The sequence below is a fragment of the Salmo salar genome, chromosome ssa20 (assembly GCF_905237065.1).
Source record: "Salmo salar chromosome ssa20, Ssal_v3.1, whole genome shotgun sequence".
In the NCBI taxonomy this organism is placed as follows: Eukaryota; Metazoa; Chordata; class Actinopteri; order Salmoniformes; family Salmonidae; genus Salmo; species Salmo salar.
Genome location: NC_059461.1, coordinates 21,664,992 through 21,686,145, shown reverse-complemented (window position 1 = coordinate 21,686,145; position 21,154 = coordinate 21,664,992). Strand labels below are relative to the sequence as shown.

General features: G+C 41.7%; 1 protein-coding gene across 7 annotated transcripts; it reads left to right on the top strand.

Moving 5' to 3' along the window:
- The first annotated feature begins 99 nt into the window (after window positions 1-99).
- On the top strand, window positions 100-20,610 carry ulk1a (unc-51 like autophagy activating kinase 1a). Of its 7 annotated transcripts, none has more exons than XM_045703073.1 (27): window positions 100-682; window positions 813-905; window positions 997-1,038; window positions 6,715-6,747; window positions 6,867-6,903; window positions 8,169-8,342; window positions 8,666-8,739; window positions 8,845-8,946; window positions 10,123-10,181; window positions 12,555-12,637; window positions 13,526-13,576; window positions 13,775-13,866; window positions 14,027-14,159; window positions 14,322-14,382; window positions 14,553-14,639; window positions 14,995-15,117; window positions 15,271-15,428; window positions 15,508-15,578; window positions 15,690-15,823; window positions 15,969-16,084; window positions 16,416-16,547; window positions 16,725-16,885; window positions 17,035-17,219; window positions 17,393-17,511; window positions 18,312-18,469; window positions 18,722-18,857; window positions 18,963-20,610. In XM_045703073.1, exons 1-27 carry the CDS (start codon window positions 593-595, stop codon window positions 19,019-19,021), a joined length of 2,763 nt encoding a protein of 920 aa, XP_045559029.1. In that variant the 5' UTR covers window positions 100-592; the 3' UTR covers window positions 19,022-20,610. The 7 variants fall into 7 exon arrangements, with proteins under 7 accessions (XP_045559029.1, XP_014015759.1, XP_014015758.1 ...); XM_014160284.2 differs by having other exon boundaries at window positions 14,992-15,117; XM_014160283.2 differs by having other exon boundaries at window positions 14,301-14,382.
- Window positions 20,611-21,154: the final 544 nt, after the last annotated feature.

Genomic DNA, 21,154 nt, shown 5'->3' with positions numbered 1-21,154 from the left:
GTTGCGTCAGGTTAAGTAACCTGTGGCCATATTGCGCGCCCGTGGCACTCATGTTTCTGACAAGGCGAACACTGCTACAACTCCTATTGCGCATGCTCACACCCAGGGATATGAATAACTACAGTGGGATCGTTTGTTCGTGATAGGTGAAGACTCGTAACAAATGGAACCAGTATAGCCTACAGTGTCTGGATAAAGGTGACTTATCTGTCTGTGTAAAGACAACTTACGTTTTGAGAATTCATAAAGACTACTTTGGAGCTTATATCCAACTAACGAGGGAAAATTGACTCTTCTCTGTTGTAAACAGTTTTCAGTCTGTTCTATATGAGATCTGTCATTTTGTAGGTTTTTATATAAAGGCATAATGGTGACAACAACTTCGAATATAGGATATTGATATTTTAAATGAAACCGTCATGATTCAAGAAGTGTTAGTGTTTTTAATCGGGGAGAGACTTGAAGGATCTAGACACCTCTCTTGCTGTCTGGAGTTGAACGGTGACGACTTCCAAATTGTTCCGGTGGTAACCTCAACATCCTGATTCCACCTGGATATACACAGCACCTGTTGTTATTGTTATAGAACAGTATGGAGACTATTGGGAAATTCGAGTTCAACAGGAAAGACCTGATTGGACATGGTGCCTTTGCCGTGGTGTTCAAAGGGAGACATAAGGAGGTAATTTGTATGCTATTATACATATGTTATAAACAGGGTGAGATAAGTCCTATATACCTTTTTTTATTGAGAGATTGTATGGCATGCGTGGATAGTATAGCCGTTCATCTTCTGCCTTTGCCTTTTTAAGAGACATGACTTGGAAGTAGCTGTGAAATGTATTAACAAGAAGAACTTGGCAAAATCCCATTCCCTCTTAGGAAAAGAGATTAAAATATTAAAGGTAAGAATTTGACGACGAAACTTGATGCAATTACTCTAAGTCCAGACCTAGGCAAATGAACCAATCAATTGTTGTTCCTCTCTATACACAGGAACTGAAACATGAGAATATCGTTGGACTACTTGACTTCCAGGTATGTGTCGATTTTCAACATCATTATGTATTATTGACACACATGTAGCCTACCTGTACATGTCGGTATCATCACACACTGTTCTAGTTCTACACAATAAGCTGACTAACAGCTTTTCCTAAACCTGCTTTCACGTGCGCAATTGTTGACATTCGATGTGCATCTCATTGCATCTCATTCGCTCATACTCTGTTGATAGGCGTGTATGTTGAGTACTGACAAAGATAACACGTAGGGTACTAGGGGGTGACTAGCCCCCTGGGGTAACTGCCCCCCCCCCCTGTATTTCACATAAAGACCACAAGATGTCACCAAATTTTTTAAATATACAAGTAGGAAAGCCTTAAGATAAATAATCCCCTTGTTTAGAGAGAAAAATGTATTTACTTTTTTAGTAAAGTATTAATAGTATTAATATGTTGGATGAGTGTGTTGGGGCAAGCTTGCAACCTTCCTACCAGATCGTCTGAGGTAAAATACATTATAAAAGATAACGTAACTTAATTGCAGTTGTAAATGTTTCCACTAGTGGCTAATAGCTTTACAGTTAATGTTACTTTATAGCCTTTTAGCTATTTTACACAGCATTTTATGTCATACTGCTGGATCGCTAGGCACGTTTTTAAGAGAAAGCTTTTAAATTAGCATCTCTCCCCCTGTTTTCAGTCACAGGTGGGGACTGGATTACTGTAGGTGTGAGCAGTGTAGTAGGTGGGCTAGTGAGTTGTGCTCCAATTTTACTGGGGATAGCTTTTTTTGTGACCTACGTAGAGATTAGAATCATGCAATAGCAGAGCATAAGAGAGTTGCCACATCAATGTTACACTCCAAAGTTATTTAATGTTATATTCCATTCCAATATTATATTAACCTCTCTGCGCCAGTGGGACGCCCCACCTACTCAACAGCCAGTGGAATCCCGTGGCGCGATATTCAAATACCTTAGAAATGCTATTACTTCAATTTCTCAAACATATGACTATTTTACACAATTTTAAAGACAAGACTCTCGTTAATCTAACCACACTGTCCGATTTCAAATGCAGCACTAACCTTTGATGATCTTCATCAGATGACACTCCTAGGACATTATGTTATACAATACATGCATGTTTTGTTCAATCAAGTTCATATTTATATCAAAAACCAGCTTTTTACATTAGCATGTGACTAGCATGTGACTAGCATTCCCACCGAACACTTCCGGTGAATTTACTAAATTACTCACGATAAACGTTCACAAAAAACATAACAATTATTTTAAGAATTATAGATACAGAACTCCTTTATGCAATCGCGGTGTCCGATTTTAAAATAGCTTTTCGGTGAAAGCACATTTTGCAATATTCTGAGTAGATAGCCTGGCCATCACGGCTAGCTATTTTGACACCCACCAAGTGTGGTACTCACCAAACTCAGATTTACTATAAGAAAAATTGGATTACCTTTGCTGTTCTTCGTCAGAATGCACTCCCAGGACTTCTACTTCAATAACAAATGTTGGTTTGGTTCCAAATAATCCATAGTTATATCCAAATAGCGGCGTTTTGTTTGTGCGTTCAAGACACTATCCGAAGGGTAAAGAAGGGTGACGCGCCCGGCGCGTTTCGTGACAAAAAAATGCAAAATATTCCATTACCGTACTTCGAAGCATGTCAAACGCTGTTTAAAATCAATTTTTATGCGATTTTTCTCGTAAAAAAGCGATAATATTCCGACCGGGAAACCCTGTTTTCGTTCAAAGACGAAAAAATAAAAACATGGTGTCGGCTCGTGCACGCGCCCCAGTCTCATTGTTCTCAGATCGACCACTATCCAAATGCGCTACTGTTTTTCAGCCATGGCCTGCAAAGTCACCATTCAACGTTCTGGCGCCTTCTGAGAGCCTATGGGAGGGTTAGAAAATGTCACGTTATGCCAGAGATCCCCTGTTTTGGATAGAGATGATCAAGAAGGCCAAGAAATAGTCAGAGAGAGCGCTTCCTGTTTGGAATCTTCTCAGGTTTTGGCCTGCCAAATGAGTTCTGTTATACTCACAGACACCATTCAAACAGTTTTAGAAACTTTAGGGTGTTTTCTATCCAAATCAAACTTATATTATATGCATATTCTAGTTACTGGGCAGGAGTAGTAACCAGATTAAATCGGGTACGTTTTTTATCCGGCCGTGCAAATACTGCCCCCTATCCCCAACAGGTTAAAAACAGCTGTTGAAAACTTTTTGCTCCTGAATGTCATTTTAAAGACTGCTGGGATTTAAAATCCTGCATTATTCAAATAATATTTAGTGCAATTGTACACAATGGATTGTATGGAAAAGGAACAACAAAGAAAGAACAAAGGAAATTAATTTGCAGGTGAGTTAAAAAGAGGGACTACCGTAAATTCCGGACTATAAGCCGCAACTTTTTTCCCAGGCTTTGAACCTCGCTGCTTAAACAATGACGCGGCTAATATATGGATTTTTGCTGCTTTCAATTTTTTTTTTCTCCAAAAAAACACATTCTGTGACGTGCTCAGTTTTTTGGCGGCATGAAGCTTTCATTAGACCAATGAAATTGACGAACGGGTTAAGGTCAAACAACTTTTTTGTTTACTGTTTAGATTAAATCGAGCGCTCTCAAACTTCCCATCATTCTGATTACGGTAGTCATTTTGTCACCCTCATCATGGCAAAGACACGGAGAAATGCATATGATGCAGCTTTCAAGTTGATGGCGATTGATCTGGCTGTTGGAAAAGGAAATAGAGCTGCTGCACGGGAGCTTGGTCTTAATGAGTCGATGATAAGACGTTGGAAACAGCAGCGTGAGGAAGTGCAAAAAGACAACTAATGCTTACTGCTAATTTTTTGTTGTTGTTACAAGCCGTGTTTCGTTAAAGCCTATTTATTTTTGTTACAAGCCATGTTTCGTTAAAGCCTGTGTAAAGTTAATTTGTTTCAATGTACCGGTAGGCACCTGCGGCTTATAGACATGTGCGGCTTATTTATGTTCAAAATAATATATATTTTTTTAATTCAGTGGGTACGGCTTATATTCAGGTGCGCTTACTGGTCTGGAAATTACGGTACATCAAATCTCCTCATAGTGCAGATATTAATGGTGACATGTACAACAACACCCCCCACCCCCCCCACCCCACCCCGCCATATTTTATTTTAATAATTACAATTACACAACTAGACTTAGCTTTTAAGTATTACTTATTAAAGACATTTCTAAATAAAACTGATTAAATGGATTTTAACACACTTGTGTGAAACCCTATGCCATAATCTTCTACTCGGGTAACTGGCACCCCGAGTTACCCCGGGACTTAAAAAATATGCCCCTTTTCTAAAAACAACATTTCATGAAATAACAAAAAAATGTCTCAACTGTAGCCATTTATTTCCCTTTATAGTTTATTCGCCTTAGCATGACCTTGATCCACATACCATTTTTTTCAAAACGTTGCTTTTTGTGTCAGCAATTAGAAATTGTTCTTAGGGGGGCTCCTTACCCCCTTATACCCTACATCCACATAAACTACAAGATCCAGAGAGTACTTTTGGCCTAGAGCAGGGCTATTCAACTCTTACCCTGCAACATGGTTCCCCAACTGGAGGCCAGTGGGCCAATTTGTCCTCCCATGTTCCCTGAGCAAAAATAATAATAATAATTCATTGTTGGATATAAAAGACTATAAAAACATCAGGAAATCAGCTCCAAGTGATTTTAATTTTGGAAATCTGTTCCCAAGTATTCCCACTCATAATAGAGAGATGCATGTGATCATATACAAATGTAAACAAGGTTTGAAATTATTGTTTTAGTCAAATATTATATATGTTTAGACTTTTTGCAGTCAATTTGCAGTCTACAAATTAGTATTATTATATATAATATATTTATTCTTGGACATAAAAGATTGTAAAAACACCAGGAAATCATCTATTCCCACGTATTCCCATGCATAATAGAGAGAAAGGATCGTATACAAATGTAAGCAAGGTTTGAAATATTGTATCTGTTTGCGCTTCATGCGGTCAATTTGCAATCTACAAATTATTTGTAATTATATTCCACCCCCGACCATCCACTCAAGAAAGAATCGTCCCGCGGCTGAATCTAGTTGATGATCCCTGCCCTACGAGATCCAGAGCCTGATGGTTTTCTGTTCTACCTGATAATTAATTGCACACACCTGGTTTCCCAGGTCTAAATCAGTCCCTGATTAGAGGGGAACAATGAAAAAAACACAGGACTGGCTTTGAGGTCCAGAGTTGAGTTTGAGGGGCCTAGAGGTTTCTGTAAGAATATTCTCATGTGAAGCAGAAGAACAACTTTCCAAACTTTCACGTGTAGACCAGTTTATGGTTTATGGCTGAGTGCTACAGTACCCTACAGTAGGTGAGACTTTCTTTTCCCAAGTGGCAGCTGGCCTTAGAAGAAGAGCCGTAGATTTCTTTACTAGCCATCCAATCCCAGTAAAGGTGAGACATCTAATCTGATACATTGTTATAACATATCCATTGCTGTCAGTTGGCATCCTGGTTAATGAATGAACTTATCAAATTTGCGTGTAGGTGAGTATCTCAATGTTCCCATCTCAGGTATTGTATGGGGCACCAGCTGCAGCTGTATTTGGCAGTCCTCCCTTAAAGGCCCTATGTGGTTGTAAAATGATCCCGTCACCAGACAGACATTAGATGGTTTGCTGATGTGTTTGGGTTCACTGGTCTTAAACAGATGGCAGGGTGCAGCCGGCCTGCAAGCTAAATAATGGCTTAAGACAACAGACAAGGAGCTCAGTCAGCAGAAATCTCCCCAGGAACAGTCTTCAGCAACTTAATGACTAATGATTAGAGACCTGACACCTGCTAGGTGATATGGAGACATGAAAGGAAGGGCTTTTGTCCTACTGTAATGTCGCTAGCTGTCATGTATCTAACTTTTACTCAAGCCCATTTTATCTCAGTTCCATTTTGTTTGGGTGACATTTGATACAATGTAATAGTATCTCTAAATGTGACAATTTGCTTTGAGTAACTGAGCAATATTTGTTTAATTATTAAAAGACCCACTGGGCACACACTGGTTGAACCAACGTTGTTTCCATGTCATTTCAATGAAATTATGTTGAACCAACATGGAATAGATGTTGAATTGATGTCTGTACTCAGTGGGGATAAAGGATACTGGTATCTACTAAAACCTTATAAATTCTAGTGAAACCTGAATCCACTTCTTCATTCCCCTCCCAGTCACACCCTTATAATCCATTCAATAGCAGTCAGCTTGGACTGACAGCCTAACCCTCTCACCTTCTTTGCTGCCAGCTCAACCCTGCATGATCCGCCAAATGGGAGCCAGCCCACTCTAAATTATGAAGTGGTGTCGTTTGATTCTTATGGGATAGTCTCTACATTTATGCATTATTCAAACCCACTTGGGACTGCAGTACATGTCTAATTTAAAACAACCATGGATGGAATTAATTTGCCTTGGGGGGGGAAACGAACAGAACAAAATTAATAATTATATATTGCAAAGGCTGTAGGGGTTATTTCCCATTGTTGCCGGGTAAATGTATTTTGAACATACACAGTTTTAGTCAACGTTTGCTATCTTAAAAATCTATATGGATATATTATGTCACCACAATCAGTGATTTTTATGTTTTCTCTAACAGGAAATGGCTGGGTGTGTGTATCTGGTCATGGAGGTAAGATGAAGTCTGGTTTGCTTTATGAATAGGCTACTGTATATGTGGATTAATAGTGGTTGTAGAAAGAAGCAATTCAATTATATCTAATGACATTTTCCATTATTTTCTGCTCCCAGTACTGCAATGGAGGAGACTTGGCAGAATACCTCCACTGTGAGTATACTGTCACCTCACAAACAGCGCTTTGACAAATATGTCTCTCCTCTTAACTCATGTTTGAACTTCAAAAGGAATTGGTGCATCTTAACATCTTAAGCATTCTAACACCTTCATTGTGATTGTACTGTAGGTGTTTCAGATGCCTCTATTGATACCCATGTGTATTGCTTAGAGTGAAGAACCAAACACCATTGGCTAGTGTGAAACAGGGTCAAACAAAGACCAAACAAACAAAGATTTGGTTGCAGGTTATTGTGATAAGCTATTGTTGTTATAGTAATAAAATCTGCCAGAGACTTTGTTGAGGACTTCATTGTGGACTTTGTTGAGTACTTGTAATCCTTTTATTTTGAAAGATCATGAAAAGTAGAACCATAATCATCTTTCGGCAAAACAATGTGACATATGATTTAGATGTGGGTTACATGCTGACACAATGCCTAGGCCTGTACAACAAATACTTAAAGAGCTTGGCCCAAATTAAAGCCCAACATACAGAACAGGATTTTTTGTGATTAACACCAAAATGAATGTTTCCCTACACCCACTAAAGAAACACAAGGCCACTGAAAATATCTCTCCTTCACACACAGACCTAGAGTAACATAACAATATTGAGCAATGAAAATACCTCCCTATTTTGCCTGCTCTCTCACAGCCAAAATTGACAATAATCCTCCCACTGACACCATCATAAATCCACAGAATAAAACATTCTCTCCTCTCATACTCTTAGCAGAATATCAACAGCCAATCTCCTCCTATTACACTCTCTCCCCTTTAGAAACAGTGACTAGATCGAGGGCATACAGATGTCTCATTGACTAAATTTACCATGTGTCGATAAGTCTATTTAAAGATCGAAGGCCTGCTTTGGCCTGATTTTGCTATCATGCATGCGTGTCCTGTTTTGTAGACAAGACATTTGCCAGCATCTCCTGTGCCTGCTCGCCCTTGTCATTAGGTTGGCACATCAGACACGCCTTGCAAGGCTCCTGTAGTACCAACATGACCTCATCCATCTGTCGCTGACTTATCTCCTCTCCTAGGGTGGAAAAACACAGACGCTAAAAATACAGCCGAGGTGTTTGAGGGATTAGGGTGTCAGTTAGTTATTCCTGTCCCTTACACATTTTGGAAGAAGTTCCTATAGCTAGCTATATATTAGTAGCCGTACGACTGTCAAATCCCATGACCCTTGTCCTATTAACTTTATTTCCCATGTATGTTCTCCTGTTTGGCCTCTCACGTGACTGCAGCTAAGGCTACTCTGAGTGAGGACACCATCCGGATCTTCCTCCAGCAGATAGCTGGGGCCATGAAGGTGCTGAAAGAAAAGGGCATCCTCCACAGAGACCTCAAACCTCAGAACATCCTTCTCTGTCACCCCGAGGGACGCAAGTCCAGCCCCAACAACACCTGCATCAAGATAGGTTTGTGTTTTGGGTAATATACTGTACATTAAGTACACAAAAGAGAAGCTGAACAGTTTTTGCTGCAGGGTGTGGATGGGAGGTTGGGAAGTGATTTGTTTGTTGATCAATGACGGTTAGTTGTCATATTGCCACTTAAAGGATACAGCTACGTAAAGGATACAGCTCTCTTAAATCATTCACTTGGAAAGAGTCCAGCATTTAGCCTCCAAATTTCCCTTCTGAAAGAAAAACATTTCTCATCGTGGCTTTAGAGAATGAAAATAAGTGAAAACATGTGTTTTGAGATGTGTTTTTGGCTGATGATTTTGCCCTCTCTCCAGCTGATTTTGGCTTTGCACGTCACCTCCAGTGTAACACTATGGCAGCCACCCTGTGTGGCTCCCCAATGTATATGGTGAGAAACTCCTATTGCCCATACACGTATACATCCTAACCCACCTTATGGTCAAATACTGTACATGTGACCCTAACCCACTGTGCTGTGTCTGTCTGTGCTCAGGCCCCGGAGGTGATCATGTCCCAGAACTATGATGCCAAGGCCGATCTGTGGAGCATAGGAACCATAGTATACCAGTGTTTAACTGGGAAAGCTCCGTTTCAGGTGAGTGATAAACACACACACTCACAATTTTAGGAAACAAGAATGTTAGGAAACGTATCATTTCTTTTTTTAGTTACACGACTTACTCATGCTAATCTAAAATGTTTTCTAAAACCTCAATGCTCTTGCATAAGAAACTTCTAATAGGTCTTTTACGATTTCTAATGCCTTTCGAAACAGGCTGACTACCGTGGTTCATGTTATATTATGAAAGAACTGACCATAGATCATATGAAAGACAGCTGTTCGTATAAAGTACGACAACACATCACGAGCCTGTAATAAACAGCATGTTCACACGCACACTGAGTGCTTCTCTATGTGTTCCCTGCTGTTATGTTACTCCTGGGGGTCTGAACAGTGTGTCCACTTGTTCCGAAAGATCCCTGTTTACAAACAGCCAAGCTGCCAGGTGGATGAGGAAATGGCTGAGACCAGGGTAAACATTGTTTCACAACAGCCAGGCAGGCAGGGGGTTTATCATCCTACCATCTAGGAGGCCACTCTATGCAGTGGACTGTGGCATACGTGGTTAGGGTTGATTGATGCTGTGCTGAATCATGTTTTGAGAGAGTTCTAGAGAGCTGTCAGCAAGTTTGCCAAGCGAAAATAGTTTGACTTATGTTCATGTTTCCTTGAAAGGCTAAGTGATCTGCCTGTTTATTAGGAAGTCAGTAATGATTTAGCTTTAGGTTGAAGCTGTCTGAAATTCGAAGATTTGAACCTTTGTACTTGGTATAGGGCTATTCCTGCATTAAATTATTTGAATAGCAATTACCCAGAGAGAAGCATGCCAGGACAGGCCAGTGAGTTCAGAGCAGACAGGGTCAGTGGCAGGGTGATCATGTAATGGTGTAGTGTTCACTTAGACTGTCCATGTAACCTGGTTTTAGTTGACAAGTCCTAAACATCCGGTGTACAACCAACTACAAAAGATAACTAAAGAAATGACAACTTGTATGTCCTCTGATCTGAAGTGTAAAATCACAGTTGATTTCTTAAAGGCAATTTTCTTTATTGCTAATTGTTTTTCATTCATTTCATTTTGCGGAAAAGCATTAAAAGTTTCATAAAAAAAGTGATTGTAAGTGAACAGGTTGGTGTGTATTCCAGCTGTAACAGACAGTTACAGACAGGATGTGTGTGTGTGCCCTGTGTTGTGTGTTCGTCATGCAGGCCAGTAGCCCCCAGGAGCTGCGTCTCTTCTATGAGAGAAACAGGGACCTCCAGCCCAGGTTAGTAGTGAGACCTGCAGGCCTCTGCTCTGAGAATCGAGACACACACACACACACAGGATTAGGTGTGAGGATAGCATAAACAGGCAGATGTGTCTAATCAGCTTACTGACAGCTTACTTTAGGTAACCCTATAATGTACAGTCACCTCCAAAATGATTAGACCCCTTGATAAAGATGAGCAAAAAAGACTGTATAAAATAAATAATTCAAACAACGAGCTATATTGTATGCTCCAAAAAATAGGACAATTATATTATTTCATACTAAAGTGTAATTCAGAGTCCACCGACGTAGAGTCCATAGTCCAGCATCCCATTGTGACACATAGCTACTCGGCTCTCAGACCACCATCCGCGGGGGATGCACAGTCCAAACACACACCTCGCCAAAATTCCCAACCAACACGGCTCCGCGTACATGTCCTCTATTCATTTGAAAGTGTTGACAGTTGGAGAAATTGCTTGAGCCACGCTGAGAATCCGTAACGTATGAAAGCCAATGGTTCAATATGCTAGAACACTGTTGTACGTACATGTACATGTTTTGGACTCTGATAGGCGCTTAATACAATTTCTCAGAGAAAGAGATTTTATTTAACACCTGTTTTTTTGGTGTTTCTTTTATAGATGTCAAAATTATTGCCACCCCTACAGATTCTTATACACTCAAGTTTCACGTTTTATTGGCACATACACAAGTACAGTGAAATGCATTTCTTGCATGCTCTTTCCAAACAATGCAGTTATCAGTATCAGTAGTTCTATTTTTAAAAAGTCAAGTAGAACAAAAACACACGAGAGATAGAAAGAAGAAGAACACAACAAAGTAAGCTACATACAGGATAAGATCCAGGGTTGGTGCCAAAACCATATTTACAATGTGCAGGGATACTGAAGAGAGAGGTAGAAATGTATAGGGGTAAGGTGACTGACTATGCATCAGGATATATGATAAACAGAGTAACAGCAGCGTATATGATGATTTTATGTGAGTGTGTGTACTTGTGTGTAGAGTCAGTATGAATGTGTGTGGGTGTGTGTGTGGGAAAATTAAGTGTGTGTAGAGTGTGCATAGAGTCAGTCCGGTACCGCTTGCCATGTGGAAGCAGAGAGAACAGTCTATGGTTTGGGTGGCTGGAGTCTAATGGTTTTCCGGGCCTTCCTTTCACACTGCCTGATATAGAGGTCCTGGATGGCAGGGAGCTCGGCCCTAGTAATTTACTGGGCTGTCCGCACCATCCTCTGTAGTGCCATGCGATTGAGGTCTGTGTAGTTGCCATACTAAGCAGTGATGCAACCGGTCAAGATGGTCTGAATGGTGCAGCAGTAGAATTGTGTATCTCTTATTCAGGGTCACAAATATTATCCCCCTATCCATCCCCTTTGAAGTACAAAACAGCCATAGGCATTTGTTATATTTTAATCTTTTACTTTGAGCTTGTGTATTTGTGTTACTCAGGGGAATACCAGTTTAGTAGAACTCTGTCTCTGATAAAGATGGGGATGTTTGTGTGGGTTACAGGGTTTAGTATTTGCTTTTCACTATTTATAACAGCTGTTAGCTGCCTGCTACTGCACCGCTATCACTTTCCACATGACCCAGATATATCACACACACACACACCATGGCTCCCCTTACAAAAAAAAGATTGCTGTCAGAATGCAGTCTAACTGCAGTATGCGGCAAATACTGCGTCCAAAATACCACAGTCGACTGCAGTTACTGCACTTTTACTGCAGTTTAAAAACTGCAATCTTTTTTTGTAAGGGTCAGGGTGTCAAAATGCCCTGAGTCACTCAAACATAAACACAGGCACACGGCCACACTCAGACAGTATCATACCTCACAGTCTTGCTCTTAGTGCTAGGAAAACACAACCACACACCACATTACAGCTCAGGGTGTCATAACAACCCGATACATTACTTAGTAAGGGATAATCAATGAGGGCTATGCGTTCTCTGGAAAATAATGCATGACATGGAAGGTGTGTTCCACTACGCGTTAGAAACTGGGTGGTTCGAGCCCTGAATGCTGATTGGCTGACTGCGTTAATATACTAGACCGTATACCATGGGTACGACAAAACATTTATTTTTACTGCTTTGATTACATTGGTAACCCGTTTATAATAGCAATAAGGCATGTCAGGGGTTTGTGGTATATGGCCATATACCACACCCCTCGGGCCTTATTGCTTAAATCAACTCACTCAAAACATAATCTTCTAAATAGTCAATACATACAAACACAAAACAGTCCAATGTGTGATATTACTCTGTGTCCTTGTTGAACACGCAGCTTGTTTTGTCTTAAGGTCATTAAAGAAATGTTTTCAAAGTGAAACCTGTAAACCTGTGTTTCTCCCAGCATTCCACGGGAGACGTCAGTCCACCTGAGACACCTGCTCCTGGGCCTGCTGCAAAGGAACCATAAGGAGCGCATGGACTTTGGTTAGACTCACTCACTCTCTCACTCACTAACATTTGCACATCAAATGTATTTATAAAGCCCTTTTTATGTCAGCCGATATCACAAAGTGCTGTACAGAAACCCAGCCTAAAACCCCAAACAGCGAGCAATGCAGATGTAGAAGCACGGTGGCTAGGAAAAACTCCCTAGAAAGGCCAGAACCTAGGAAGAAGCCTAGAGAGGAACCAGGCTCTGAGGGGTGGCCAGTCCTCTTCTGGCTGTGCCGGGTGGAGATTATAACAGAACATGGCCAAGATGTTCAAACGTTCATAGATGACCAGCAGGGTCAGATAATAATAATCAGTGGTTGTAGAGGGTGCAACAGGTCAGCACCTCAGGAGTAAATGTCAGTTGGCTTTTCATAGCCGATCATTCAGAGTTAGAGACAGCAGGTGCGGTAGAGAGAGAGAGAGAGCACGTCAGGTGAACAGGTCAGGGTTCCACAGCCGCAGGCAGAATAGTTGAGACTGGAGCAGCAGCATGACCAGGTGGACTGGGGACAGCAAGGATTCATCAGGCCAGGTAGTCCTGAGAACAGAGAGAGAGAGAGAGAGAAAGACAGAGAGAGAGAAAGACAGAGAGAGAGAGAAAGACAGACAGAGAGAGAAAGGGAGAGAAAATTAGAGGGAGCATACTTAAATTCACACAGGACACCGGATAAGACAGGAGATGTACTCCAGATATAACAGACTGACCCTAGCCCCCCGACACAAACTATTGCAGCATAAATACTGGAGGCTGAGACAGGAGGGGTCGGGAGACACTGTGGCCCTGTCTGATGTGATGCCTTTTTCACTGGAATGGAACTGCAATCAGTCCATGCAACGTCAGTCTTATTTCAATTTATTTGGCATTGTTTACCCACACAGATGAGTTTTTCCATCACTCTTTCCTGGAGTCAAGTTCATCCACAAAGAAATGTGAGTATCCCTATAGGCCATACAGGCAAATTGCTGTGTGGATTAGAACTGCATTTTAGACAGCTGTGAATTATTAATGAATTCTAATGTACAACTCAAGTTATTTAGTACCTAAATAAAGAGTACCAAAGCCATGGCATGACCCCCAGTGTGTAGTTGGGATTAGTACCACAGTGTCCGTGTCCTTCATCATTCCAGCCTCTCCGGTGCCCATGCCCTCCTACCCCAGCTCTGGGTCTGCCAGCTCCTCTAGCAGCTCCTCCACCTTCCACCTGGCCTCCTCCCCTCAAGTGAGTCCCCCCTCCTCTCTGGGGAGTGATAACGATGATGAATAGGATTTATACAGCACTTTTCCAAGTGCTCAGCCCAATGCTTTATAATGTGAAGGGGAAATGATCTGCTACCAATACCAGTCACCTAGGGTCTAATATTAGATATTTTCCCCTTCAGCATTCCGATGCGGTGCTGCAGAGACTCCAGCCCAAGGCCGAGCCCACCCCTTCCCGGGACACAGTCCTCCACTACAGCAGGAACACCTCCTCTGAGACGGACGACTTTGTCATGGTGCCTGCCCAGTTCCCCAGTAAGACACCTTATCTCACTGTATCTCTCTCTTTCTCTCTATCTGTCTGTCTTTATCTCTCTAGCTCTGACTTTACCAGCATTGTGTTCTTGATATGGGTTTGATTAATGCGGTAAATGCATGTGACTGATATGTCCCTAGATCCTGTTTTGTTACCTCTAGGTGAGATCACATGTGACATGGGAGATGGGTCACCTATCCAGGGCAGCATGTTGTACAGTGGGTAAGTTGAGTACAGGAGAATGATATATCTCTGTTGTATTTAATATCAGGAAATGTATAGTCCTACTGTAGAAACCTGTACAATGGAGATGGTTATGAGAGGTCCTTGTAGCAGCAGGTAGATAGTGGGTAACACTGACTGATTCCTGTACCTTTGTCTTGATGATTAAGGAGCTCTCTGCTGGCTGCTGGGGTACTTGGGAGTCTAGGCAGGACACCACCCCCCTCTTCACCCCTCTGTCCCCCTAATCCTGTTAGGTAAGAGCAGGGCTGACTGAGGGGGACAGATGGGGAGTAAACCTGGTCTATTAGAAGTTTCACAGCATTTGTCCATCTCACCCTCCTTTAGTATAAAGCACATTCCTGTTTAACTGATAGGTATCAAATTATAACATCCTTTAGTGTTTGTCATACTACAAACATCGTGAGAGAAAGGGAGAATGGACCTGTCCTAACTTAATAGAGATAAAAATCTATGAGGGAACAAGTAGTGCTTTTACAGGCATTTAATGTGTTTGTTTCCCTTCAAACCCCCGCTGTGTTCAATCCCTCAAAATCACTGAGGTGTACTCATCCTTTTCCTCTCTCCCCTCCCTTTTTGTCTGTGCAGCAGGCCTGCAGAGTTCAATGGGAGTAACTACAGTCAGTCTGTGCCCATTCCTGTCCCAACACAGATCCACAACTACCAGCGCATAGAACAAAACCTACACCCTGCTGGCCTGCATGGCTCAACCAGGTACATATCTCTATCACTTTCTCTTGTCTCTGTCAATCTCTCTCACTCTTTGTCTCTCGCTCTCTTTCTATCTCTCTCTTCTCTCTGTGGGGCATTTCTACCATGGGGGTGTATTCTGGAAATTGTTGATGACATGTTACACATCTGTTTCAGGGCCACCCTGTGCTGTGTTGATAGTAGTAGTGGCAGTTCCCCAGGGAGTAGGAAGACTGGAGCCTCCCTTCTTCTCCCGTCAGGCCCCGGGGGGGCAGTGCTCAGCCACCGCAGGCTGTCAGCTGGAGGGGCCAGACCCTACCAGCCTTCTCCACAAGGTACAGTAGGAATCCCCCTCAGACCTCCATTACTACAATTTTCGCCGTAACATGTCCTTCTTCATTTCTCTTCCCCCAGTGGGCACTATCCCAGAGACCCCAGAGCAGACTGGTCTCTTCAGCACCTGGACAGGACAACAGAGCCCTCAGGTCATCCATAAACAATGTCACATTTAGTGGTCTCTTCTGCAAGCTCATGAGTGAAGTAGTTACTCTATAATACAACATTCTCATGTTGTTATTTTCCTGATTCCTACTTAGGCCACGCCTCCACATGAATTCCCCCGGCCCAACAGCTTTGAGGATTTGCCCATCATTCCCACCCGCACACGGACAGTATCAGACCTGAGCCACATCAGCAGGGCCACAGGGAAGAGGAAGGGTCCCTTCAAAAGGTTAAAACCAGCTCTGCAGATACTGGTTATCTGATATCCATAAGTGTGGTAGTGGGCTCTATCTTAAGGTATGATTGATTAATGATTAAACGTGTCTGCTGAGGCCCTCTGAAGGTATCTGTGTGTGTGTGTGTCCTATCTCCAGGTCTCTGAGTGCAGGCCGTCTGTCTGACATGCTGCTGAAGGCTGCTTTTGGAGCTCAGCTGCTGGATGGAGGAAGTAACGAGAGCCTTTACACTGAGAGGTCCATGGACACCACAGGTACCAGGACAGCCAAGGGGATTGGATTTTGAGCTGTGGAAAAATGTATTGTTTGTTTCTAATTATGAAAGCCTGTTATTGGCCATGGGTTAGGCTTTATGTAATTGTGCTACTGCCCACTCTTTTCATATATTAGGTACGGTCTTAATCTATCCAGGACAAGCCTTATCTATAACCCATGTGAGGCTTGAAAAGAAAAGTAAATGTTTGATAATGTTCCTGACTGCAAATCAGTGGGTGTATGACCATACATTTGCATTGGAGGTTCATGATCAATGTCCATGCCAGTTCAGCCAGTAGACACCATTTCCCCCCTGATGTGTTCCTACAGCTCCAACTAGTGGTGCTCTGAGGGTTGCAGGAACCTCAGCCTCAGGCAGTCCCACCTCAGTCGTGTTCACTGGGGGATCTCCATCCAGAGGAAACGCCGGGACCCCACCAAATCCCACCAGGACGTTCTCAGGTATATAGGGATCTACAACTACCTTAGAAGGGTTTCTTATTTGGTTCTCATACTAGATCAGTAGAGTCTGATTAGACATTCAGAATCCCAGCATGGTATCAGGGTCTATGTAATGGGATGTGCAGAGAGGGAGAAATGCTATTAAATAACTTTTTCATATTTAATATTTCTTCTTAGCAGTGGGTTCCCCCAGCTATGTCAGCCCATCCTGGTCAATCAGCAGAGGAACCCATAGAGATGTACCTAACTACCAGCATTTAACCCACCCCATGACAGCCAGCCCAGACAGGGCCATAGATTTTGACCCTCCAGAGCTCCCAGAGGAGACACTGATGGGGGTAAACACATAAACACTCCTTCATAATATATTAGATCTCTGTACATGAATGGATTCATCACTGAGTTATTGTTCATAGATGCACAGTTTTCACATTGCCAGAAACTAGACTGTTGACAAAATGCTATCCTTTGTGTCTCTCCTTCACAGCAGTGGCATACGGATGGCCTGAGAAACCTGCGCTTCACTCTTGCCTTTGTCCACTGTGTCATGGAGATAGCCAGTTCTAAAGACACTGGACTTGAGAGTGAGACCAGCGAGGACGCTCTTGATGTGTCCTTCCTGCAGCAAAGCCTGGTGGCTGATCAGATCAGTCTTCTAAGTCGGGAGTGGGGGTGAGGGGATGCATCTCTGTTATTGATACCCTGAGCTTTAAATTTGACCTATTTTTTTTTTTAAATCACAGCGTAATGATGTATTTTTAGTACTTGAAGATGTATTTATTTAATTTTGTGGAATAATCTTTTTGTGTAAGTTAACGTTGGTATTCTCAATGTGTTTATCGCAGCTATGCAGAGCAGTTGGTGCTGTACATGAAGGCTGCAGAATATCTTTCGTCTGCATTACACACTGCTATGGAGGACATCAGAGAAGGCAGACTCTTCCCCTCCTCTACAGTCAAGCAAGGTGAGACATGGCACCACATTTTCCTCTTCTAATTGATGTGTGCAGAAAAAATGGCCATTAAATCCTCTTAATCCCTAGAGTCGATTTCCCCGTGGCCCTGTCGAAATCTAATTAGCATAATAATAAAAAATCCCCATCAAAATCGGTCAGTTTAAGCAAGAGATATCTGTTTTTTTGCATTGGATGCGTCTCAATCCACTGAATCCGCAGATGTTGCACTTCCACATCTGCAGAGCTAGAACGGTGTTTGTCAGATCATGAGACATCCCGAAAATCGGTCTTCTCACGAAAACGTCTGTAGCATTCAAACAGTTTGGCCTACAGACTATTGGAAAGATGAGACTCTCACGAACACGATGGTGTTTTGCTCTACGACCCCCACAAGCATCTTGGGATTCTTCTGAAATCGGTACTGCCGATCTTTCAACTTCTGTCTGTAGTGTCCGAACAATTTGGGCTACACACTAATATGACCCCTCTGGAATGGTGAGTCTCTCCCGAACACGTACGTCAGTTGTTTTGCCCTAGGACGCTCACAAGACTCGTCTGAAGGTCCCTTGGTACCAGTTTAAAAAAAATATGGAAGTATATATGGAAATAGTTTAGTGCCAAAAATAAAGGGTTAATAAATACATGTCCCCCAAAAAATGTATAGTGTCCTAGAATTCTCAGATATAGGACAGACACCTCAGAACAAACTTCCTTTTGAATCCCCGGCTTAGACAGAGTTTAGACTGTAGGAGGTTAATGATCATGCTTTATAAAGTGTATTAAATTAAAGTAATTTCTCCTGTATATAGTGATGAAGAAGATGAATGAGCTGTATAAGAGCAGTGTGACGTCCTGTCGGTCCCTCAACGCCCGCCTGCAGAGCTTCCTCCTCAACAAGCAGAGACTGATGGACCACATGAGCAACATCACTGCAGAGAAACTCATCTACAGTCACACCGTGACCATGGTAAGGCCTCCTCTCTCTCACTGCACAGTACTGTACATTTCTGTGCTCTCTATGTGCTCCCATTCTTTCACTGTCTAGTGGTCTTCAGTATTGTGTAACATAATCATTGGACATGCATATTGTATGATATGCGATGGATAGTAGATAGAGTAAATATCATTTTACGACATTACTTTTACTGCAGTATTTATGATGTGGTTATAATATTGTAAGAGCAATGCTAGTAGCTGTGTGTGTGTTGCTATTTTCCAGGTACAGTCAGCAGCCTTAGATGAGATGTTCCACCGTGGCCAGGCGCCCATCCAGAGATACCATAAAGCCCTTCTGCTCATGGAGGGCCTGTCCCTTACCATCACAGAGCAGGCAGACATTGACAACATAAGTAAATGTAAGTAGCTTATAGATACACACACACACACACACCCACACATCTATTTGAAGATATAAATTAGGAATGTCTCTCACTGTGTTTCTCCCTTTGTTTTGGTGTCAGGTAAACAGTGTATTGAGAGACGCCTCCTCTCTGCTCTGCAGACTGTACAGTGTGATTGAGCTTAAGGCTTTTGGACTATAGCTACAATATTAGCTGAACCTCTGAGCTTGGTTATAGCACCTCCAGACCTCTGATGTCCCTCTGATGTCCCTCTGATGTCCCTCTGTCCTCAGTGAAGATGGAGCTCCTTGGACTGTTGACACACAAAAGCACTTTGAACTGAACATGCTCAGTAACAAGACCACTGATATAGCTGCTCTCAACCCACAGCCTAGCACGAAACATTTTTAGTACCAGAAGAGTGGGGTTGGTTCTCTCTGACTCCACTCTGAGAGCAGTGGTTGTGTTTCATGCTACAGTATGTTATGCCAGTAGTATGTTACTGTTAATCTACTGGATTTATCAGGCCTCACTGGACAAAGTTATTCTTTTCATCTCAAATTAGCTGGTTTTACTTGAAATAGTTGTTTGAGAGTAATAGATGTTTGAGAGTGTAATTTAATGTACAGCAGGTGGCACTCAATAATAGAAGTGCATTCGGTAAAGATCTTTGGTACCAGCCGGTGTTATATTTAAAGATGCACTATGCAGAAATCGCTCCACCATTTCAGTTTATGTGATAAAACAAGCAAGTATAGTGTAGAGAATCATTGTACCATTTAAACCACTGTGAAATATATTTTCCATAACCCAAAATATTGTATTTTCAGCTGTTTGAGGCTGGTGTACAAAACCAACAATTAAGAACGGGATGCATAGAAATAGCACACATAGAACAGATCTACGGCGTATTAGACTTGCTTTCAATGACAACGTCAGACAGCTCTATAGCACATAGAATGAATTTGGTCTTCGCCCAAAAAGTTACAAAATGCCACTTTAAACTGGAGGCAAAAATATGCATCATTTTCGGGAGTTGGAAAGTTGTGTAAGAGAAAGTGAAGACCAAGTATTGCCAATTTGTAGCAGATTATTTTTAAAAAGGATTAGTCTTTTTTTTTTACTGCTTTTAGCAATGTGTGTTTTTGACAAGCCACTGGAGCACAAATACATTTATGATAGACTTATTCATAAACTGTCATGAACTTGTCCGAGAATGTCATTACAGTATTGTAGAGATCTTAATCTTCTGTTAAGAGTGTCAAATCTTCAAGCCACTCTTTCCCAGTGTGCCCAGCAAGATGGTCATTTTACTCAGCGAGCACCAAATCGAGCTGCATGCTTTTGTCTGTTTTTGCACAAATATTAGTGAATGATCAGTAATGTATAGGCTTGTGGATGAGGAAAATAAATGGCTGAAATAGGTTAAAGTTCAGTACAGAAAACCTGTCCTGTATTTTATATTTTTAGTAAGATTTTGTATAAATCTGGGGGATTTGTGTGGAGTGGTTGGTTTTAATATTTAGTTTTTTATGACTGCCTTGTGGCTATACATTTGAATTGACCTATTTCTGTTTTTATATTCAGTGAAAATGGTATCAGCTTTCAGAATTACTTTTTGACTAGGCACCTTTTGAATATTAAATGTCCTTGTAAATATATTGACTAATTATTTGACTGTGTTATTCTTGTTCACCAAAACCAAGCTGCCAAAATCAGTTTCATATGAGAATATTGTGTAAGTGTGATTAAAATATATGTTACATTATGTGGGATGTTTCTGTTGTCCTCGAGCCTACACACGCCAGCTGCTCCACAGAACATTTGACCAAATGCAGATCTACAGTATAGAGGAGGCATGTTTTGATAGACAAAATATACTATATTTTGACTAGTCCTAGCTCATGACTAAGTATTATTGTGTGACTCATAGAAGGGTTTCACACTTGGTTTTAAGGAATAAAGAATATAAACACTCAATATTTTAAAGTAGCATTACAGATACTCAATTGGCTATAGCTAGGTTTTTTTGAATAACCTTAGAATAAGCACCCATAGAGGTACTAGAAAGCGCCTGTACTAAGAAACTCTGTGCCTGTATTCTCTGATGTGCAAAGAGGGTCGTATTTTATTTAAAACTGTTGATTGGTTTAAATTCTTGTCAATCAGCCTCGGTAGGGTCGGTCAGTTCCTTTGAAACGGAACTGCTTCCGGTTCTTCAAAGAATAGATTAAAACTTCTATAAGGGATCCTCGGGACAGTCAACCTGACGTCACTCCATTGAAGTGGCAGGGCACACCAAGGCAGGGTAC